This window comes from Episyrphus balteatus, chromosome 4, assembly GCF_945859705.1.
Source record: "Episyrphus balteatus chromosome 4, idEpiBalt1.1, whole genome shotgun sequence".
Classification (NCBI taxonomy): domain Eukaryota; kingdom Metazoa; phylum Arthropoda; class Insecta; order Diptera; family Syrphidae; genus Episyrphus; species Episyrphus balteatus.
This window is the reverse complement of record NC_079137.1, coordinates 28117356-28142238: the sequence shown is the minus strand read 5'-3', so window position 1 is coordinate 28142238 and position 24883 is coordinate 28117356. Positions and strand designations below refer to the sequence as shown.

At 32.0% G+C, this 24883-nt stretch overlaps 1 protein-coding gene and 1 long non-coding RNA gene across 2 annotated transcripts; both read left to right on the top strand.

Annotated features, from left to right (window-relative positions):
• Positions 1-19: 19 nt before the first annotated feature.
• Positions 20-8254, top strand: LOC129918609 (major facilitator superfamily domain-containing protein 6). The gene is made up of 6 exons (XM_055999232.1): positions 20-394; positions 459-722; positions 791-1024; positions 1081-1219; positions 1280-2440; positions 7813-8254. The coding sequence occupies exons 1-6, from the start codon at positions 72-74 to the stop codon at positions 8002-8004; spliced, it is 2313 nt and encodes a 770-aa protein (XP_055855207.1). The 5' UTR covers positions 20-71; the 3' UTR covers positions 8005-8254.
• Positions 8255-12349: 4095 nt separating this feature from the next.
• LOC129920041 (uncharacterized) lies at positions 12350-13118 on the top strand. The gene is made up of 2 exons (XR_008773173.1): positions 12350-12678; positions 12776-13118. It is a non-coding gene; the product is annotated as an uncharacterized LOC129920041 (long non-coding RNA).
• Positions 13119-24883: the final 11765 nt, after the last annotated feature.

The following is a 24883-nucleotide window of genomic DNA, read 5'->3' as shown; positions in this document are numbered from 1 at the left end:
AAAGAAATTCAATCGTCTGAGATCAAAGCAATAAGAAAACAAAAGGCTCAAACACTCCGAGAGATATCATCATGGACCAATATGGGAATGAATACGGTGGTGGAGGAGGCGCTTATGGTCAGTCGGCTGGTGGTGGCTATGGCCAACAGCCTGGTGCTTATGGACAACAGGTTGGAGGTTATGGTCAGCAGGCTGGTGATTATGGGCAGCAAGCTGGCTACGAGCAAGCCAACCAATATGGAGGAGGTTATGCACAAGATGGTGCCGGTGGGGGCTATGTTGATTACGGCCAAACCGGTGGTGGTAGTGGCGGTGGTGTAATGCAACAGCCTTATGGGGTAAAGGCCAGACCAAGAGTAGATGTTGAAGCTGAAGGAGAAGTGGATCCATCTTTGTAAGTGTATCTATCCAAGAGGAGATAGATAGTTTATTCTTAATTTTGCTTTGTACGATTTAAGGTATCCGGAGCCGAAAGAGGCAACGCACAAAATTCGTGGAAAGTCCGATGTAATTGAGATGCTATTTGGGCCTGTGGACCAGGAACTGCTCGTTGTGAAGGGCTTTTATTTCTTTTTCTATTCAGCTTTTGGATCGTTGTTCCCGTTGATGGGAGTCTATTTCAAACAAATGGGAATGAATCCGGGTCAGTGCGGTATCCTGATTGGTATGAGACCTTTCGTTGAGTTTTTATCGGCGCCGTTTTGGGGATCATACGCAGATAGGTAGGAATGTAAACAATAAAGTAAATGGTTCTAACTTAGCATGTTGTTTATTTGATATCTAAAAATAGGTGCAAACAAGGCAAGAAGCTGCTCATAGGCTCATTGGCATGTTGGGTACTATTCACTTTACCTTTGGGTTTCATTCAACCTGAAGCTGTAAAATGCATCGAACAAAGGAATCAAACAGACTTCGTACTAACGACAACTAGAGTAAGAAGAGATGTTTCACCATTTGAAGGTTTTGAAACGAGCTCGGAGTTGTTCCACGAGCATGCTCATAGACCAACGGAAGTTGTTAAAAGGTAACCGAGTTGCCTTATCCAAACTGTTTTCATTCCACTGATAATATTGTTTTTAGGAAACGTCGTTCAGCTTTTCCCTTTAGAATTGATGCTGGAATTTCTCCGATCCATGTTAATTTCGCATCAAACTACGACGATAAACACCATAAGGACTATGTTAGTCCCATATTTTCGTCGATGGTCTATAGAACTCCGGTATGTTTATATGCAAATAATTGAAAAAAAAAATCATATAATTAAACATTTTTTTTTTAGGATATTCAAAAAGCGTTCTTCCTCTTGCTTCTACTCATCCTTATTGGAGAATTTTTCAGTGCTCCCGCAATTACTCTGGCTGATTCAGCTGTCATTACATTGTTGGGAGAAGATGCCGACAAATATGGCCATCAACGTATGTTCGGGTCATTAGGCTGGGGCATTTCTATGTTCTTTGTTGGCATTGCTTTGGACCATTCGACATCGTTCCCAGATCATCCATGTGGGCCCGAACGACAAGAGAAAAATTACACGATTTGTTTCGCAACATTTTCCGTTCTTATGACATGTGCCGTCATTACGGCCACACAAATAACATTTAAGTACGATTTCTCTGAACCGGATCAAAAGCCTTCAGATAACATCGACATGGGTCGGACGGCAGAGGACGAAATTCAGAACCAGCTTGCAGCCCAGCTCAATCTCCCTTCACTTGCTGTCGGAAGTGGTGGTGCTTCAAGTGGAATTGCTCCTTTAAATCAACCAAATATAGGGGCACAATCGAAGATGTTTGCCCAAACAACGAGAGAAATGCCAGAATGGCTATCGGTGCTACAACATTTTAAGGACTTAAAGTGCGCCTCATTTTTATTCGTAGCCTGGTTCATGGGATTTGGAATCGGTCTTATATTCACGTTTCTCTTCTGGCATCTGCAAGATTATGGGGGCTCTCCAACTCTGTTTGGTATTGCTTCTGTGATCAATCACGTCTCGGAAATCTTCGCTTATTTCTTCAGCTTTCGATTGATCACTGAAATTGGCCACGTTAAAGTTCTATGTTTAGGATTAATTGGAAATGTTATGAGATTTTTATATATCTCGTACCTTACAAATCCCTGGGCTGTGCTACCATTCGAACTCATGCAAGGAATTACTCATGCAGCTGTTTGGGCTGCTTCGTGTTCGTACATTGCTCATAACACGCCACAGCATTTAAGGTCCTCTGCACAAGGTGTTCTCCAAGGAATCCATCACGGTTTGGGACGGGGCTGTGGTGCGATAATTGGCGGAATGTTTGTCACCTATTATGGAACTACTGCAACTTTCAGAGGATATGGTGTCATGTGTTTGGTGGTCTTGGGCGCATTTATATTCATCAACTTTTATCGAAAGGAACAAGGCTTTATTTCTGAAATTCCTGCCACTGAGGATCCTCATCAGGTAGGTGAAATTCCCATTAATAACAACAAAAACAACAGTTTGCAAAAACTGACAAAAATGTTTCACCAACCAAAATTTTTTAAATTTTCCTGTGGGTTTGAACCGTAATCCTGAATGCATTGAAATTTGTAGTTCTACGTATTGCTTTGAGAAAAATATGACTTTTTTTTGTATTTCATTTCGTGGAGAATGTCTTACGTGACAAATTTAAAAGTAAATATTATATTAAAACCATTTCACTGATTGCTAAAGTTCCAATTTCTCCAAGATTACAGAAATCAAACTTTACATTTCGAATTTAAGATGTTTAATCTCTCGATAGTAGTGACACATTTCGAGCTCTCAATAAACTAAATTTGATATAAAACTAATTTTGAGAACAGTGAATAATATGACCTTAAGATTTTAAAATATTCAAAAACACCCAAAAAGAAAACCTTAATTTTTGACCTCCCTTGCCTTTTATCAAACCTAATATAGAGTTGCGATAGATTGCAATAATTCTATCGTCGTAGTTTTTAACTGATTTGATTTTTAATATTTTGAAAAGAAAACATTTAAATCTTTTTAGAAATGTATAAAAAGTAATAGGGATCAAGAATTTCAAAAATACTATTTTTTTACTACATTTTTTACACTATGACATCGATTTTATTTATATAGGTACATATTTAAATAATTATTTCCAAATTCAACGAGGTACTCTTTACGTAAATCCGTAAAGAACTGAAACTTTCTTATGAAATTAATTTTTTTGCTCCATCTTAATTGCGAGCGCTATGGCGAAGACTCAAAGCAGAGCTGCCAAAAACCTTATGAGCTAAACATAACCTTTATGTATTATCATTGGGGATAGAGAAGCGTAAGGGGATGTATCGCAATTCACTTTGTCTGTCTCTTGTTTTGTCTTTGTAATTTGTGTCGTTCAGCCAAAACCACAGAAGCGATTTGCTTCAAAACTTGAAAGTTAAGAATTTGGGTGATTTCCCTGAATTTTTTAAAACCAAAGTTAATGGCTTGAAAACCTTTTAATGAATTTTTTGAAACTTTGTTTGAACCTGTTGATTAAAAACCAAGTTCTTTTTAATTTAATTGTTTGTTTCAAATAATGGTGACATCTTAGTTGCTCAGATATGAATTAGTCAAGGCTGTTCCAATTTTTGCTTTAGGGTCATTTTTTTTTTTGAAAAAATGAGTAATAAACCTGATGTTTTACTAAGTTATTCTAATGAAGGAACCAATAATAAAGCAAAAACATCATTCACAAGTTTGTCAGAAAAACCATAAATGTTATGATACTTCAAAAAACCTGTACCGGGCAAAATTAAAAAAAAAAATATATTTTTTTACTTAATCAATTCTATTCTTCCCTTTCCAACGATTAATTCAACTTTTTGAAAAGCCCTTCTCAGTTGATAAATTATTTTTTAGGGGCTATTGACTGAATTAACACATTTAAAATAAGCTATGCGAAGTTGGCAGCCACAAATGCCTGGTTGATTGCCCAAGTTTAGGCCAGGATAGCCCATGATTTTTTTTCGCTAGCTCACCCTTAGTTCAAAAATTATAACGGAGTTAACACAAAAAATATTTTTATTTATTCAAAGTAAAAATTGGTGGTTTTGCACTGTGGTTTGTTTGTCCAACGTTAGCCCAGAATAGCCAAACCTTTTTTCTTTATTAAACAATTTTTTCAACACACCGAAAAAATTATATTTTTTTTTCCTGTAAAAGAATCGTGCATTGTTTTGTTGTATTCACCTAAAAAATTAGTACGTATACACCACAGTGTCTTTTTTAATTTATAATTTAGAAAAATAAATCAAATGGTGTGGGCATTGCTCCTCAAATGTTATTAATTTGACTTAGAATTCTTGCTTGATTGAATGTAGTCAATATAAAATTCGTGTTAAGAAGATTAAGTTGGTTCGTTTTATTTCTTCTTAAAAACCGCAAAATACAAATATTTTATTTCAGTGTAAAAAAGTTTTTTGTCAGAATTTTTGAACTAAGGGTGGGCTAATGAAAAAAAGTAATGTATTTTGTTGGAATTGTAATGGCTAATTGAAAAAAAAGTGTAAAAAGAACAATTTTTACACTAAAAAAAAAAAAACAAATTTTGATTTTTAAGAAGTTAAGTAATTTGAAAAAAAGTTTTTTTGTCATAATTTTTTAACTAAGGGTGGGCTAGCAAAAACTGTGATGTACTTTGTTGGAAAAGGTGTGAAAAAAAGGATTTGTGGCACTCAGGGACTGCCGGTTAAGCTATTGCATTTTGTTTTTTTATTAACTTAAGCAATTATATATAATTATTTTTTATTTATGCAGCATTTTTTTTCTTTGATATTATACTACTATATAAGGAATAAAATCGGTTTACGGAAGATAGTTTAACGTCATAATTTATAATTTTAGAAGCTCAATAAATATAGCTATTACAAAAAAGCAAAAAAAAATGATTAAAAATAATTATGTACCTAAATTAATAATTAGCGTTTCTCATTAAGTCATTTTTTTATATGCTAAATTATACAAAACAAAATTTATACCTTCAATAACCCTTATATTTCTTCTCAAGAATTAAACCATAACTAAAGAGTGTTTTGTAAAAAGTATAAAAAATATTTCTTGAAATCACACATTTTTCATGAAAAAGCGAAAAAATTAACTTTTTTTTCTTTACACATCATATTGTCAATATTTTTACATGACAACCTATAATGAATTTTATAGCTTATTATTTCATTTTAAAAAAATATGCATCAAACATATCTGTACGAAACCTAGACAATTTAGTTTAAAGACAACTACATATTTCAAAATTAAAACTGAGATTACGGTACTTCCCTCACTGGTGGCTGGTGTTGGCAAACAGGTGTTGTTCTCGTTTGTCTCGATCGTCTCTAACATTTTTAAATTCACTTTGTTTATTCATATAATAAAAACTTTACATATCACAAATTTTAAAAGTATACGAATTCACAAGCAACTGCTTCACGGTTAGGTACACCTATGTATGTCTAGTATAGTTCTCTTACCATAGTGTTTTTCTGTTTGTAAAATGTTGCTAGAAATGTTGCATATTTTAGATACAGGTATTACTGTTAACAGGAGATCGGATTGTGAGGGACTTAGAAATATTTATAGTCAGTTTGTCCAAAGAAGTATCTTAGATTAAATCTTATCTTTTTGACTAGAATTTTAGGTAAGATTTGTTTTTGTTTTTTATAAAAAATTTGAATTTCTTATCAAATAGAAATTTATTAAACTTCATTATTTTGAAATTTTGATAAAACGAAAGTCTTTTTCAAGACTTCAATTGTTGAAATTTTGAAATATTAAAAATTAAAAACAAAAACAAGCAACTTTCCAAAGAGATAGAAACCTTAGAGGTTAAAATATATTTAATATATTTCACAAATATTGTAAGTATAGGTAATTTATTCCTTTTTTAATATTTTTAAGTCATGTTTTTTATTAGAGTCCTGAAGAAGGGTATAAGCATACCCGAAACGTCGACTAATACTAACTAAGTATATTGAAGAAAGACCTATAGCCCACGGAAAAAGTAAAATTTATTTTACTAAAAAGGTCACAAAAGGAGAAACTAAACTAATTATTGGTTTTTTATGAAAAACTTTACCACATCATAACTTAATTCACTTGATAAATCAAAACAAGAGTTAATTACTAGGCATGAGGACCCAGCTATACCAGCATCTGAGCAAAAACTTTGAGCCTGTTGAGCGCCCACTTACACTTCACCTAAAAAGCTGAAATTTCACGTGTGTAATACAAAACACATATGCAACCAATTTTTGAGTGGGGAACAACGGAAATGTAAAAACCAAAAAATTGGACCACCCTAGCAGGCTGTCAATATTTTTGTTTACTGTCACAAATATCCCAGGGATATTTTAAAAACTAAAAGTTAGCCAACTTTTGTTTTGTAAACTCGAGAGTTAAGAAAAAAATAGTGAACAAAATAGATTCTCAACTTTTGTTTTAACTCTCAAGTTAAAGTCAACTCTCAAGTTCATCAACTTGAGAGTTTGCTTCAAGTTGAGCAATAGTGAACAAAATGGCCCTTACAGTCCTACCTATACATACACGTTAGACGAACCACCCAAGTGGGTGGCGTCAGGTTTTTTCGTTACGAAATTTCTTGATTCGGTCCCCATGTAATGGTCCGAAATTTTGATTTTTAAGAGGATGATGGTAATTTGAAAAATACTTGTGGTCATAAATTTTTAATTAAGGGTGGGCTAACGAAAACAAGTGATGATATTTGTTGAAATTACCGTAGTTAGTTGAGAAAGAACTAAAAAAATACTATTCATTTACTGAAAAAGAAAGCACCTCGCATACCATTTTAAATTTTTTGTAAGTTTGGAAAAAAGTTTGGATAGATCAAACTAAGAAAAGATAGGTGCTAATATAGCAAACTAAAAAATCAATGATTTAAACATGAAAAAATATTTGTATTTTATAATGTCAGGATATTTATCCAAACAATTATTTTATCATGTTGATTTTATTAAACACAACAATATTGTTTGAAATTCTATATCAGAATAAATATATTTTTCAATATTTTATAAACATTATTTTCAAAAACTATTTCTATTTAAGTTTGATAAAGTATATTCTAAATATATAATACAGTAAATAACTAATCTTATATATACATAATGGCTATGGCTATTACAATTTTTTGGTTTTTAAACTTGTTAACAGGAATTTTATATGGACTACATTTAATCAAGCAAGAATTCTAAGTCAAACTATAATAACATTTGAGGCGCCATGCCCATGCCCATACCAGTTGATTTACTTTTTCTAAATTATAAATGTAAAAGGGCTCTGTGGTGTATACGTACTATTTTTTTTTTGAGGTGACAAAAAACAATTCGGTTATAATTTCAAAAGTAAGGGACTCACCCTGGGCAATCGAACGAAGCAGGTTTGAAAAAAATTAGCATTTGGGGGTGCCAATTGCACATAGCCTTTAAAATAAGTCATTTACTATCAATTATAATTGAAAAAATCGTTATGCAAAATGCCTTGAAATTGGTAGATTCTCTAGTTTATAAATTAAGTCCAGTTTTTTTTTTACAACTCAAACTCAGTTTCTACTAATCTTTAAAATTTATTCGTAAAACAAAACAAATACTTACCTACTTCTGTTATTTGCTTTTGTTTTGCGTTTAAATACAAAATTAGTAACTAAATGAGTTGGTAAAAAACCACTAAAAGCTCTAACTGCCACTGTTAAAACACCATTTGAAAAAAATAAATTAATACAATACAATAAATAGTTAGCTTATACATGTTGGAAAATACTCGTAAATTTTTTTTCTTAACAATTTCAGGTTGCTGAGGAAACTTCCCATTTAGCTCCGCACGGTGTGCCAAGCAATCCAATTCCCCGGGCATTATCCAATGCTCGACTCAACGAAATGAATCCTCAAAACGGAACAGGAAACACCTATGGAACGTATCAGACGACCGGTGGCAACTTGGATATCCCTGGAGCGAATCCTCGTAATCCATTTGCTCAGTAATTTCCATCCATCCATTAACTTTTATTTTATTTGTTACTTAATATGTAATTTTATTATTTTGAGATAAGCTTTAATTTGCATATTGATATATTTTGCAAAACAAAATAAAAAAAAAATGGGAAGCAACAAAATAAGAAAAAAAAAAAAACTTAACAAAAATAAAGAACCTAAAACATATCTTCAGCATTGGCCTGCCCTTATAAAACAATGAAAAGGTAAAAATTTTGCTTAGTTATTGAAAACAGGAAAACACATAACACGCATTATACTCGTATTGTAGGTACATACAAAAAGCATGTGAAATAGTTTTTAAGGTAGAAAAAGATATCAAATCGTTATAGTATACGGCATCTCAAGGAGTATAGAAACCAAACACATAACGGATATTGAAATTGATTATAATCGTATTTATATATGAAATAGAAACAAATTAGAATCCATAGAAGCACATTATATAGAAATAAGTGTAAATGAGGAATCCGTGCGATAAAAAAGGAGTTTAAAAAACATGGCAAAGAATAATTAAAAAATACAAAGTGAATTTCGTGATTACTGAATTCATTTCCCTAACGGTATTTTTTTTTTCAATTTTCGATCCTTGTTATTGGACAGGCATCGTCTTTGAATATCTTAAAAAGTTTCGAGTGTATTTAACATCTATCTAAATAGAATCACTCACAAAAAATTGTATCAAAACTTTTTTCGTACTTCTGTGAACGTCTTTTAAAATTTAGTAGGTTTACACTTTAATATTTCGATGTAATCGCTGGGTTAGATAACGTAAGAAAATGACAATTTTGTCAAAAAGTAAATATTCATTCTGATACAAACACCAGAACTCGAAAGATTGCGATCAATGTTCTTCGAAGTGAAAATGAGCTAGTTGATGAACTATCCACTTTGAAGAAAATCTGTTAAATGTGGCTATAATCCAATAAGCTGTAAGGTTATGTTATTCAACGTGCGATGAAAATTTGTACATATATGTTTAAATCTCAAATGGCTATTTTGCAGACCTCAAGATGAGGCATGTTCATAACAAAAAGCATTTGACTTTATTTATAACGTACCTAAATTTTTTGAGCTACGTGGCTTGAAATTATTACAGAAATTATGGGAAGACTATACATACGCCTTAACTTATGAGCTTATCTATCTCGTAAGCCAAGGGGTATAGTCTTCCTCTCTTTGGTTTTGTTTCCCTATTTTTCAAATGATTTGTTTACAATAATATTAAATCTTAACTTCAAAAGATGTTCACATGCGGTATCGAGTAAATTACACGTACATTTAGTTATTCTTTGCCAAATTTTTAAATTCATCAACGTTAAAGTACAACTCACTTGCGCTTCAGACGAAATAGCAATGCCCAATAAAAACAGCTTAACCAAAAATTAAATTAATCCGCAAAAAGGAAATCCAGGGTTCGCTTGTTATTCAAAGCGATGAACTTTATTATTTTACTAAAATTAATAATTAATTTCAATGCTTTTTGTCATTTAAATAAAATCATTTTGTATTTAGTTTATAAATAATTAATTTATTTGTTGATAATATTTTTTTTTTAAACTATTAAAAATCGCAATAATGTTTTAAAGTGATATTTACTTAAAAAATTTAATTTCTTTTTATATATATTTTCAATCGCGCTTTAATAATTTAAATAATAATTTATGTATACTTTTGTTGTTTTTAAATAATAATTTATGTATACTTTTGTTGTTTTTTTTTTTATTAACAAATCTAAAATAAATTGTTAAAGAGTTATAAAAAAATTTGAAAATAGATACAAATTTGAAAAGTTTTCTTGAAACAAGTATTTCATGTATTAATTGATATTTTTAATAAAATAAAATAAAATAAAATTATGTATAATTTAATAAAAATATACATTATAATGATTAAAAAAGATTATTATTTTCAATTTGTATTATAAATTATCTAAACAAAATTAAATAATATATTACTAGCCGTACCTATAAAAAAGCAAAAAAAGAATGAAACTAATGATATTAAGTCCGCCTCATTCTAATCAGCCTATATAAAATCAATCACTCTACATACAACATAAAAATAAATAAATAAATAAATATATTTATTATAAACCATATTATGAAGATATTCATATAAAATCAAGTATTTGCAAAAAGCGTTTAAAAAAGTAACTGCTGAATATAATGAGCAAACAATGTAAGACTAAGTATAAAATATAAATATGAATTAATTTTTATTTAAAAAAAAGATATTAAGTTAATTGTACTTTTGATTGAAATATTTATAGTTAAATTATTATATTAATAGTATATTTGTTATTTATTTAATTTTATAGTTAATTTATAACATTTTACCTATATGTATAATTGTACAGCACTGTTTATTGTATTATAATGCAAAAGGAAGAAAAAAAATTGAATGCACTAAAAATAATGTTAAATAAAATAAATTATTATTACAACTACATAAAAATGAAGCTTTGTGTTTTGTTTTTGAATAATTGGAATGTCAGAACAAGAAACTTAATGGAGTCCACTATGTTCTTTAAAGCCTATCTTTAGTTCGCAGTGCAAAACATAGGTAATTAAGTTTGTGGATTTTATTTATGGGATACAAAATAACGGTTTCATTTATACTTATTTGTATCAATTTTGAAAAACAACTATTTTTCTTTAAAACGGTTCTTACGATTTTGATAAAAAAATCATCCTTAATTTTTGTTTTTATATTAAGATCCATCTTTTGATACAATTGTTATTAATGGCACCTTCCATTAAAATATATGACCAAACGAAAACAATGGCAACACTTATACCGTAACCGTTATACCGTTGGCTTAGAGTGTAAACCTGCGGTAACGAATGTGTCAGGGGTGTTTTTGGAAAACTATTCACTCTTCTCAGTATAAAACTCAGCCCAATTCCATCCCGTCCACTGCCGCATATACGTAACAAAAAAAAATAACACGGCCGAATGTTTTCCTTTTTTTCTCCGTGTGGTTACATTAACCTTCCCAACGATGGTTAAGATTTTGTTCACGAATGGATGACTCACATACCAGTGACATTCTTCTAAGGCCATGATGGCTGGATTGCATCCGGTTATCCTAATTTCTCTGGAGCTTTTAAAAATCAAATTGATTTTTTTAAATATTAGATGTAAATAAATATTGAAATTTTGGTCAAAATTCCCTTCAATAAAAATTTGCCCTTGTACTGGTACCTACACCTTTTGCGACTTTTCTTCATCCATCTATCTCTCTTAGATTTCTTTTGCTCAGCCGTTGGTTTGCAAAAGTTACCCCACTAGTGTCACTATTTAATGCTCAAGTTTCCCACACTGCTAACTGTTTTTGTGTTGTTTGTTATTCGTGATATTACAAGTGTGCAGAGAAAAATAAAAAGAAAGAAATATTTTTTGACCTTAAGTAAGATTTTCTTATTTGGGCCTAAAAGGCTCTCTTGAGTTCTTATGGTTTTATTTTTTATACTCAGTAAAATGTAATCTTTTAAATGAATCAAAAATAAATAAATCTTGTGGCAATTTTGCGCCGAGTATTTAAAATCAACCTGTATCAAATTTTAGAAACGTGGCTTGATAGTGTAGCATGGGAAAGTACTGGAGAAAAATTCATAAATGCATGGACTAGAAAGAGTATCAACATTTAGCACAATCATACCTAGAGTCATTTGGCCACCATTTTGTTTTTAATAAAAATTTTACTTATTCGCATAACTCGCGTATTTTTCAACCTACAGAAAAAAAAATTATGGCAAGCTTGAAATAATTTAAAATCCTACAATTTATTTTAACTAACTTTTTTCGATTTTCTAATATTCGTCATATTTTCAAAAAGATTGCATTTTTTTATATGTATAGGTTAGGTAGGTATGTAGGTACTTACTCTATAGCATAGGCGTAGCTATGCTATACCTACTTTGTATAAACTACATAATAATTTTAGTCGATTCTAAATCCCGCTGTAAGCAAATCCGAGATCCAAGTCCAAAAGAAAAATCTGCAATTTTCAGGAGTTGAGAGTTTGAAAAAGCTCTGTGTTCTTTCGGAAAAATATAAAATTACAAAAAACGAGAAGGAATTCTAAGCACCTACATGATATTTTTTTATGTAAGAACATATAAATATAATACATATGTAAAAAAAGTTTTGTCCATTAACCTCGTAAGAGACTTCATCTCTTACATGCAATATAATTTATTATTTTATAAACGACATAAATAATAACAACATTCGGCAACGCCAATTTACGATATTATGCTTCATGTTTCATTTTATTTATTGAGAGTGTATGGGACACTACCTTAGAACAAATTTTTTTTTTTTCTTTAATATAAATCTCTTTAACTTAACACTATGCCTTACACATAAGATATGAACACAGCCGCCGATGAATATTCGTTCAATTTATGTATCGATTTTGTGTTATCGATTCATTGTTCCATTTTCACGTCGTACCAACTGACCTACCTCACAGCGAAATGGCGCTCAAGCTTCCTTTTCGATCAAAACCTCCAACCTGACAAGATCAGAGATCAGCAGCTATAGAGAGAATTCGCCTTTTTAATACAAGTGTTTTAAGTTAATTAAAACAATTTAATCGCCTTGAAGCGACAATTAATTCGAGCTTCGCAAGCTATAAGAATTTCGCCAGTGACCACAGTAAGTGCTTTTATAAAAGCAAATATGACAAATTGTGTTTTTTTTTTATAAGCCTCAGCTTATTATTTTTTTTTATCTTACCTATATCATACAATAGCTATACAAGTTCTGTGCATTGGCTGTGCAAAAGCCACAATCCATAGTCACAGACTGAATTTTTAATCCAAGTCCGAGTCTATAACGAAGCCACGCTGTCTAGCGCCAAGGTTCTAAGGAAGCGTGCAAAACTAGTGACTGTTGATCAAAAGAAGTAGGCTTTTTCAAGGGGGCCAAAATCCAAAGATTTTAGGTAGGGAAAGCATACCAAAACCACGTGGATTCCACTACCACATCCAGGAAAATTCCTACCTTATTGTCCCGATCCAACATCCCATCTATTTTTTACGAACCTTAAGAAGGTCCGACGAGGTTACGTCAAAATCTCGATCAGGTAAATCTAATTCGATTTTTTTTTTTATTTTGGTCAAATCCCAAGCTTTATTTATATTACTAGGAGAACATAAAAAAAAGAGTGCGTTACACATTTGCTGGCTGGTGCAAGTCTTTCCAAGGCCACGTGTGTCGACGTCGTTGAGGCACAGTGGACCAGCCAGTGTGTAATTCAGGCCCAAAATTGGTTTGGCATTGAAGAGTAAAGCTACGTATACGCTTCTAGGTTTAACACACACGCTTTATATACGTATAGGTACCTGCAATTTGGAACGTACCGTTAACTATATATATTATATATATATTATTGGTTATCTGCACAGCAAATATATGCCTATGCTTATATATATACGGATTCGCTTTGCATAACATACCTAAACCCACCCGAAATACTCACCCGCTAAGCCTATACTTACCTGTCAATCAACGCCATCGTCCGCCATCATCATCAGCATCCATCATCATCGAAGACCAGCATCCCACTAACCTAGTTTTAAGTAAAGCTCTAGTTTTTTTTTTCTATATGAAATTCGATACTCTCAACTCTCAAGCAATATCGTAATCACTCAAGAGTCAAGATCCTTCGCGCTGTATTCTTGCAGTTTTTTTGTCAAATGCTGTGTGCAAAATAAGGGAGGAGCAAAAACAAAATCTGTATTTTATTCTATTTTGTTTTGTTCCCATTCTTTTGTAGAGGGGTATTTTTTTCATACATTTTCTTGCTCCTTGGGAATGAGAAACCTGTAAAAATATTAAATAGAGAGCAAAAAATGTATTCATGTGTTTCCTTTTCGTTTTCATTTGTATGTATTGTATATGAATAAATACACAATGATCTTGATGTAGGTTATTTTGATTTTTCTGTTTTGAAACTTTTTTTGATCTTCTTAAATTTTTAAAGAAGTAAAGGATTGCAACATTTCATATCAATTTCGGAATTGATATACAATAATTGCAATTTTTGTTCATGTTTGGCATTATTGTATTGAATTTTCATTTTTGGAATTATTTTTAATTTTTTTGGTTATTTTGATTTTTTAGCTTTTCTTAAATTATTAAGGAAGTAAAGTATTATACTCTGTCCGATAAAAATTGGCAGTACAGGCCTTATGGGAGAGCTTTTTCAAAATCAGTGGGACCTAACGACTGCCAAAAAGCAATTCACGAAAAATATGCCCCTGAAACACACAAGAAAACCACAGACGCGCCATGGCATTGTTGTTGTAATTTCTTTACTAAGCGAAGTACACCCTCCTATGACCGATCTGCCACACGATCTGTAGCAGAATGAAACTCAATGATAAAACTTTTTTATTAAAAGTATTTACAATACACTCCTCGCCACTTGAATAGGACACCCTTTTTGTTTTTAATAAAGTGGATATAACTCCAGTCTCTTAATAGTTAGCTGTTCAATATTTTACTATTTTGTGTGTCCCCTTATGCACTCTCTCTGTGAGCAAGATCATTCATTTTCAATGCCCCGTTAGTTAAATTTTGCAATTTTTTGTGGAACAACTGTGAAAAAATTGCCCCTATTTTTGTTCACTTGAATAGGACACCCCCTTTTTAATTGGTTTTCGGGTGCAAATCAAAGAAGGTGGAAATGCAAAAATGTTTTACAATGTCTTTTAGTAATTTTTAGCTAATTTCAATTTAAATGGGTCGCGCGAAATTATTGGCAGAGGAAGAAATAGCGAAAATCTAGAGTGTCACCCGATTTTTCACCAAAAACGTAAAAAAACGCATCAAAGCCGAAAACTTTTTTCATTTTTTTTTACGAAACGAGTCCAACTGTCGAAAAAATATGAAAGGCTTAACAATGAGTGCCGTTACTGCAGCTGACAGAAGAGCGATTCAACGACTCGCATAAAATTTACATGACTTTGCCGCCGAAAAGAACGAAAAAGTGGTTAAAAAGCAAGTGCATCCGTAGTGAAGCGAGTGATTTCGAAGGCCAAAGACTTGAGGCGATTGCAGCTTAAGAAAAAACCATGGATTAACACCTGCAGTAAAGAACAACGCCTTAGTTTCGGTCTGTTTTATGACATGAAGTAAAGCATGTTTTGTCCAATGAGAAAAAAAAATTAATTTGGGGGTCCAGTTGGCTTTAAATTTTTTGTTTCATATTTTGCGAAGGAAGGACTATCCATTATTTCATAAAAATAATACTGGAGGCCAACGGGGCCCTCTAAATTAATTTTTTTTCGCATTGGACAAAACATGCTTTACTTCATGTCATAAAACAGACCGAAACTAAGGCGTTGTTCTTTACTGCAGGTGTTAACCCATGGTTTTTTCTTAAGCCGCAATCGCCTCAAGTCTTTGGCCTTCGAAATCACTCGCTTCACTACGGATGCACTTGCTTTTTAACCACTTTTTCGTTCTTTTCGGCGGCAAAGTCATGTAAATTTTATGCGAGTCGTTGAATCGCTCTTCTGTCAGCTGCAGTAACGGCACTCATTGTTAAGCCTTTCATATTTTTTTGACAGTTGGACTCGTTTCGTAAAAAAAAATGAAAAAAGTTTTCGGCTTTGATGCGTTTTTTTAACTTTTTGGTGAAAAATCGGGTGACACTCTAGATTTTCGCTATTTCTTCCTCTGCCAATAATTTCGCGCGACCCATTTAAATTGAAATTAGCTAAAAATTACTAAAAGACATTGTAAAACATTTTTGCATTTCCACCTTCTTTGATTTGCACCCGAAAACCAATTAAAAAGGGGGTGTCCTATTCAAGTGAACAAAAATAGGGGCAATTTTTTCACAGTTGTTCCACAAAAAATTGCAAAATTTAACTAACGGGGCATTGAAAATGAATGATCTTGCTCACAGAGAGAGTGCATAAGGGGACACACAAAATAGTAAAATATTGAACAGCTAACTATTAAGAGACTGGAGTTATATCCACTTTATTAAAAACAAAAAGGGTGTCCTATTCAAGTGGCGAGGAGTGTACATAAGAGTTACCATTGGTAAACTTCCTTCATAAACTACTCCTTTTTCTATTATTTTTCTGAAAGAGTTTTCAGGATTAATGCTTTTTCAAGCTTTTAAAATGAAAAAAAGCATTATGTGTTGTCGTGGTGTTGGTGGCTGTTTGTTTTTTATTTTGTGTATGAAGGAAAACAGTTAATGTCAACATTTTGACATGCATTTTAACATTTCAACAGGAAAAATTGTTTACCCTTGCTTGGGGTCGGGCTGTGTTTTTAATGAGTGAGTTTTTTGTTTTGTTATATTTGTGTTAAACGAAAAATTAATTTTTTTTTCGTTTTTGTGAAATTTTACCGATAAAATGGTAACGCTGGTACATTTTCGAAACATTTTTTTCGGATAATACGGCATCGCTGTGTGAGCTTTTTTATGTGATAGACATATCCAGAAGGCGTGAAGCAGAGTGAGATGCAAATGCCCTATCTTCCCTGTACTGCCAATTTTTATCGGACAGAGTATAAGGTGAATTGAGTTTAGCCGAATATAAATTTAAAACTGAGGTTCGGTGGTTGGTCGTTGGAAAACTATCTCCACAGGTAGGTATTTTGTGGACATTTTGCACTTTTTAAATTTAATTTCTATAAATTTGATTTCTATTTCTATTTGATTTCTTTTTGTCTAGTGAAATTGCACAAGGCATTCGATTTTTTCTGCCCTGTTCGATTTCACTAGTCAAAAAGTTTTTTTTTTTATAGAAATCAGAATATATTTTTCTAATCAAAATTCAAATTTCAAAATCTCAAACTTATAGAACATTTAGTCTATGACCGTGCGCATGCCCATGACCAGCCACCAGTGTTGGAAATACCGTATTCTCAGTTTGAAATGTAGACATGGTTGGCTTTAAAAAAAATCTAACTTTTTTTGTAGGCATCATAAACATATGATTGAAGCATCATATGATAAGCTTTCTTATAATATAAAATTTAATATAGGCCCTTAAAGAAAAAAATTAATTTAATGGCGTGAGAAGATAAAAAACATTGATATTTTTGCTTTTTTTGATGAAAACTGATTGGGTTCAAAAAATTCTACCTCTTTTTGTAGACGTCGCACAGACATAAGCGATATAAATATTTTGATCTGAAATAATAAACTTTGTTATAAAATTTATCATAGGCTGTTAAATAAAAAAATGTTTTTTTGGGTGATGGAAGTGATTTTTTCACTTTTTGCATAAGAAATGATTGTTTCTAATAAAATTATTTTAATACTTTTTGCGCATTGTAAAAATTTAAAAATGGTTTTATTCTTTGGAAGAAATATTTGGCTTCTTAATGGTAGGGTCACAGTCTGTTTTCTTATGACGTTATCACGTTAAACCATCGTCTGTAAACCGGATTTACAGACAACCATTTTTTTTGTATTTTCAGTTTAAGTTTAAGCATGTTTTTTCATGGGTTTTCCTAAATATCATAAAATCTATGAGTTTTCTGGAAAACTTATAAATAACTTTTTTGTTCATTATTGTTTTCTTCATAAGAATAAATTTATAAAACACTATGTTTATAGTACATTTATCGAAGAAAATAGGCCTCAAAATCAAAAATTATCATGGGTAGAAAAAATGAATACTATTTAAAAATTAATATCTGAGCAATTAAAAAAAGATGATAACATTTCTTAAATGCAGTTAAAAAGAGTAGCATTTCTTCTAAAAATCAAGACATTAATGAAGTTTTTATCATAAGTATTAACGGAGATATTAACATTAACATGAGTAAAGGCATACCAAAGTATAGCGTTTTCCTAAAAAATCGCTAAAGGGTATCAAATTTGCAGATAGAGAGTTACTGTAGAACAATTTTGAAGTTTTTTGCCTACAAATGGAAAACGATCTGTCTAACCGAAAAACCGCTAATGTCAAAAATGAAGGTAATAAATAGATTAACAACTTTTAATTGGAACAAATTTTCAAAAAAAAAGCTCAAATAAAAGAGATAGCTATGACTAAAATAAATAATCACCCTTTGACGTGTTAAAAAAAACCACCTTAACTCTTAAACCGAAGAAATAATCAAAAAAAGTTATTTAACTATATTGTAGCAAATTAAATTATCTTCAAGTTTGCCGTACATTTAATTTCTGTAGATTCAAAAACACACGAGTTATGAGAAAAAGTAAATTTTTTTTAAATATCAAAATTACGGCCCAATGACTCTAAGTGCCATTGGGCAAAATATGGTTTTTGACTCGTGTTTTGATACCTTTTCGAGTCCTGAAATCAAAATGCATTTATTAATTTTTCCCAGACCGCATTTAATAAAATCTATGTAACTTTCCCGTACTTAAGTGCCATTACTCTACGCCCTTTTTGCTTAGCATAACTACCTATAAAAAGAAACAAAATCATCAACAAACTAAAGCTTACGATCAGAATTTAAATCAAATAGGTAGGTACCAAATCCTGAAAATCAAAACATCAAAACAAAAAAATCCTACATACCTACACAAGCAAGTAACAAGGTCACAAATGAAAATACACACAACAAACCCAAAATCTCATGAACATGAAAACTTTGTATATCAATTGATATACAAAGATGAAAATTCATATACAAAGACCACACGACAAAAAAATATTCATAAACACACATTACCTGCTAGCAAGAGACAGTATTTTCTCTTTATCTTCTTCCTTCTACTTCTTATAACAAAAAAAAAAACCTTAGCAGCAACTACCTAGTAAGAAACAGTTTACTATCATTATTTCCACCTACTACTCAAAAGTCAAAACAAAAACAAAACAGCTGTCATTTTATTATTCTTTATTTTCCTATTCTTTATTTTCCTATTCTTTATTTTCTCTTTCTTTGTCGAATCCTTCCCCGTTTTTTGCTTCTCGTTCCAACTTGGCTTCTCCTTCTTTCTGTGCAGATTTCAACAAATTTGCTAGTAAAAATGATTCTTTTCCAGACATTGGGATGGCGATGGCGCACACTGGTAAAAAGGGACTTTTTAGGTGGACATTACTCATAAACTGCATTAAAATTGTAAATTATCTACTACAAGTGCTGAGTATATGTTTATTAACTGTAGAGGATTATTTTCTGCAGATTTTAAATTATTAGCTAGTTTCTACATTTCACATTTACTCGAAATAGAATTGAAACATGTGTTTGAAAATTATCTTATTGATTTTATTTATTTTTGAAGTTATAACTAATAAAAAAAAACTATTGCTGCCAGTAAACTCTTTACTTTACTTCTGCTTCGATATCAGCTGAAATAGTTTCGAATAGTTTTCGATAAAAAATTAACAAAATTGATCGAAAAATCTATTTTAATCGGATTTTCTTTTTTCATTTAATTTTAATTGATTTCTGACACCTATTGTGCACACAATCCAACTTCAACTGGGTTTCGATTTTTATCATTAACCATAAAATATATGTAGGTACCTATATTTCTTAATAGATAAAAAAAATATTAAATTGGTTAAAAATTGACGAATCTGTAGTTTTATTTTCAATGTCGAAGTAAAGTCAAAATCGTGCTTTTTGAAATCATTTTGAATGCTTGAAAGCAATATTGATTTGAGAAAAATTAGGTTATATACCAAAAGTTATGTATTTCTAATTCGTCTTAATAATTATGATCAAAACTACATATTTTTGAATAACCTAAATCCATTTGAGCTCATGCGCCGTTACTTGTGTCACTAAAATTTAAATCACACTCATGGGGAACCACAGCATAAAACTGGTCTGAATTTTTTTTTTTCTTCTTTGGGCTTAAAAGTCATATAACCCATTTCTCAAAAAACTGAAAAGTTCTCATTATCAAAACTTTTAAAAATAATCTGTTCATTCACATAGTTGCGAACATCAAAATCCTTTTCTTGAGCGGTTTGTTCTCTCCAGATTTTAATTAAATCATTCCGTAAAAATTAAATTTTCAAAGAAAATTTCCAATATAGCACGCTTATGGTTGTGTATGGCTTCAAATATTACCGTTGTGTAATCTATATGAATTACTCGTCCGGACAACGAAAACCGGAAGGTGGGCAAAGGTGGGCAAAAAAAGTTACAGAACTTCAAAAATTGTATAGACTCTTAATTCTATCAAATGGTTCTCCAGTGTATATTGGGTATTGTTAACGAAAAATTCTTTAAGTATTGCATATACACATATCATATAGTGCTGACAACTGTTGACAATTCTCAAAAAAAATAAACTCGGTTGAAAACAAACAGAGCTAAAACACGTAATCTTAAAAAAAATTGCATTATGTGCAAAGTCCTGGAATCATCTTTTGCTTTGAAAAGACTGCTCTGTTAAGCTGGAGAAATTTTCTCAAATGAAATAAATTGAGTGGTTTCATAGTTGTCAATCATTCCTTATAACTGTGAAAAGTCCAGTTTGTCTCTTAATTGCATTCAAATTTCAACCAAATGTCCACCTAGATGGATCATTTTTACCACTGTGTGGCGCTAGTAAATTTTAGGTTCGTGAGAGTACTATGAAAATTGATATACAAAACAAGATCCACAAAAGATAAGTATTAAAGTTCCAACTCATTTTGAGGATCACCAATATTTGCATATTTTAAATCTCTTTCTCTATTTTATTTAATATTGCGTTTTAATATACGAGTTTAAGAACAATAACTCTATACCTAATTGAATTCATCCTACCCCAACCAAGTCGTGCGCACAACTTCGCTGAGGAGAGAATGATCGGTGAGTCCCAATTTTAATATTATATATTTGCTATCATTGATATTTATCATATGTAACAATATTGGTGCAGTAATTGAGACACATAATTGCTCTCAAAGTTTTGGAGTTGACGTAGGTCAGTTAACAAAAAGTTAACAGGCTATTGATTGCATAGTTCCTTATTGTGATTTATTAATGAGACAGACTCAAAGAAGAAAGAGTGATGTCGATAAACTTTTTTTATTTAAATTTTAATTAAATATACATATATATTTTTTTTACTAACAATAATGGTCAATAAACCGAATAGTGATAGATTGTGTAAACTGAAAGGATATTAAGTAATTTAAAAAAACTAAAAAAACGCTTAAAAGAGAACTTTATTCGAAAGGTCATTGAACCAGATTTCATACTCAAAGAAAAAGAGTATATGTTTCTTTTTTTTATGAAAAATCTGCCTGAGAGTAAAGAGAATGCGCAAGGTCATTGAACCTTTTATTAATTTTTTTTTATTATTGAATTTCTTGTTATTTGATTAAATCTTAAATTGAATTTAAAAATGATGAAGATTATTTTGAAAGAATTTATGAATTACAGTATAGTTTTTAACCATTGAATAAAAGCATATTATGAAAAATAATTCTAAGATATTTCGTTTTAATGACATCTAGAATGTCAAGTGAATAATTTTATGAAGTGAGCTTGGGAAAGGGAAATGAATAAGGGCAGTTTAGACGGTAAAAAGTTAAGTCAGAAATAAAACATTTTTGACTTCATTATAGGGGTTATCGTAAATAGAATTTATGTGGACGGTAGCCAAAGGAGAGTTAACTTTACGAAGTTTACCGTGGGAGGGCCACCATAAGGAACTGAATCCATCTAAAGTTCCATACTGAAGATTATGTTGAACAAAAATCGTGATATTTTTTAGCTTCTTTTAGTTTTTCTTTTTAATATTATTTGTATAGGCACGTTAAAAGGTACACGGCGGTCCAGTGGCGGTTGCAAGATCCCACCCATCCGACGAGCTAGTTAAATTGGCATTCGCTAGCGTGCCTACAGCACCCAGCCGACTGGACAACCTAGTTGCACGTTCATGGGTATCTTTAAGGATCCTGTGGTTTAGGGATATTCAGGGAGTTGCATAACATCGCACAGTTAGTTAACTAGGAATAACACACATCCGTTACAAGAGCAAGAAAAGCTTTCTGATAATTCATATGTTTCTTTAGAAATATAAACTGTTAATATATAAAACAGCTTTATGAAAAACTCTTTCTCAAGAAATCGAATGATTTTTAACCTGTTTCTATGTAAATCATTTTTGTGCATTGATCTTACTGTAATAACGTTCTTGTGAAAGCTTTTCTCTTATTTTAAGCAAATGAAATTATGTTTTATGTTATAAGACACACTCTGAATAAAGAAGTCGAATGGACAAGTTGATGTTTTATTTATTTTATTTGCTTGCTTTCTTTTTTGCTTAGGTAAGTTTAATTATTTGCATAATTTAATAAGTTTTATTTTGCTCGCATGGTTTCGCTTTTATTAAATTGTAATAATATTTGCATGAAAGACGCTTACAACCTGGTTTTTGTGTGTTATACACTCTTTTCATAACACTCCAAAAACTACTTCTACCTGATTTTGTGTGATATTTTCCGGTGTAGGAAAATGGACAACTTAAATTTAATCGGAACAAAATTAAAACGCGCAGAATGTGAAATAAACGTTTTGATGGGTCAAAACAAGCGTTACTGTACTTGTTTTCAGAAAAGAGACAAATGGATTGTCTCACTGTTTGCACTGTCTCACTGTTCTCACCTTTCCCCTACAGTATTTTGGCATACAGAACATACAAAATTTCGACCCGAACCCAAGTTATGTAGGTAGAAAGTGTGAGAATTTGGTTGATAGAAATTTTCAGTAGAAATAAAATTAAATTAAACCATTCCAAGGCTTTATACAAAAAATCATTTCGTACGATCTTATGTACAAATATCAAATTGAAAAATTACGTTTTTCTTATCACTCAGATTTGTAACAACAAATTTTTCAAGTTTTAAATTAAATAATAAAAAACATTTTAAATAATCTACATAAGTTGTTGGGAAAACTAACTTAATTAAACAATAAACTTAAATTGTTTAAATTTCGAATTTGAAACATTTTTTATGCAATTTCGTTGATAGAAAGTTAAAAAAAATAATGAAATGTGCCCACTTCACTCTCTGAATAAATGAGCGTCAATATTTATGTTCCCCTACTTGATTTAAGCAAAGAGCCGACAACTTATGTTGTGTTTGAATTTCCAAGATATTTCTTTCTTTCCTAAGTTCAGTTATATATTTCATTGTGTTGTTATTAGAAGGTTTAAAAATAAAAAAAAAAAGTTGCTAATCGGCTAGTGAAAAATCCCATACCAAACGTTGTAAACTTTAAGGGAAATTTTCAGATAATTACTTAATACACAAACAATGCATTAAGAGCTGCATATATAAGACTTGTATTTTTACTTGCGATATAGGTACTATATATCAAGTTATGCATTCGTACAAAAAAAAAGTTGAGATAACATTTTTCCATGACATTACGATGGTAGACAATGCCAAAAAAAGTGGGTCCTGGAAGTCCGTCTGTCTATCAGTCTGTCAGTCTGTCAGTCTGTCAGTCTGTCAGTCTGTCAGTCTGTCAGTCTGTCAGTCTGTCAGTCTGTCAGTCTGTCAGTCTGTCAGTCTGTCAGTCTGTCAGTCTGTCAGTCTGTCAGTCTGTCAGTCTGTCAGTCTGTCAGTCTGTCAGTCTGTCAGTCTGTCAGTCTGTCAGTCTGTCAGTCTGTCAGTCTGTCAGTCTGTCAGTCTGTCAGTCTGTCAGTCTGTCAGTCTGTCAGTCTGTCAGTCTGTCAGTCTGTCAGTCTGTCAGTCTGTCAGTCTGTCAGTCTGTCAGTCTGTCAGTCTGTCAGTCTGTCAGTCTGTCAGTCTGTCAGTCTGTCAGTCTGTCAGTCTGTCAGTCTGTCAGTCTGTCAGTCTGTCAGTCTGTCAGTCTGTCAGTCTGTCAGTCTGTCAGTCTGTCAGTCTGTCAGTCTGTCAGTCTGTCAGTCTGTCAGTCTGTCAGTCTGTCAGTCTGTCAGTCTGTCAGTCTGTCAGTCTGTCAGTCTGTCAGTCTGTCAGTCTGTCAGTCTGTCAGTCTGTCAGTCTGTCAGTCTGTCAGTCTGTCAGTCTGTCAGTCTGTCAGTCTGTCAGTCTGTCAGTCTGTCAGTCTGTCAGTCTGTCAGTCTGTCAGTCTGTCAGTCTGTCAGTCTGTCAGTCTGTCAGTCTGTCAGTCTGTCAGTCTGTCAGTCTGTCAGTCTGTCAGTCTGTCAGTCTGTCAGTCTGTCAGTCTGTCAGTCTGTCAGTCTGTCAGTCTGTCAGTCTGTCAGTCTGTCAGTCTGTCAGTCTGTCAGTCTGTCAGTCTGTCAGTCTGTCAGTCTGTCAGTCTGTCAGTCTGTCAGTCTGTCAGTCTGTCAGTCTGTCAGTCTGTCAGTCTGTCAGTCTGTCAGTCTGTCAGTCTGTCAGTCTGTCAGTCTGTCAGTCTGTCAGTCTGTCAGTCTGTCAGTCTGTCAGTCTGTCAGTCTGTCAGTCTGTCAGTCTGTCAGTCTGTCAGTCTGTCAGTCTGTCAGTCTGTCAGTCTGTCAGTCTGTCAGTCTGTCAGTCTGTCAGTCTGTCAGTCTGTCAGTCTGTCAGTCTGTCAGTCTGTCAGTCTGTCAATCTGTCAGTCTGTCAGTCTGTCGGTCTGTCTGTATCAGGAGCTACAGCCTACAGCCTAAACGAATGGACCGATTATTGTCAAACTTGGTTTGTAGCGTTATTTGGCGACTCTCCAGAGGGATTTTTGGAACTAATTTTTTTGAAACAAAAATAACGGTACTTATCATATACCGATTTTAGTAAAATTGAAATATCTCGAAAACGGCTCCAACGATTTTATTTAAAAAATTCAAATGTTAGTTTTAAGCTAAGGTCTATCTTCTAATGAAAGTTTTTTTTGGGAAAATCATTATTAACGGTACCTGCCATAGAACCGTTCTTTTTTTTCAAATCCTATTATCTCCGAAACTGCTTATTCGATTTCAACGAAACTTTTT

Bases quoted from the DNA above. Each gene is read 5' to 3' on its own strand.
- LOC129918609 (XM_055999232.1), top strand. From the start codon at position 72: ATGGACCAATATGGGAATGAATACGGTGGTGGAGGAGGCGCTTATGGT. The intron at 395-458 runs GTAAGTGTATCT...GTACGATTTAAG, and splicing joins GGAGAAGTGGATCCATCTTT to GTATCCGGAGCCGAAAGAGG. The intron at 1,220-1,279 runs GTATGTTTATAT...TTTTTTTTTTAG, and splicing joins CGATGGTCTATAGAACTCCG to GATATTCAAAAAGCGTTCTT.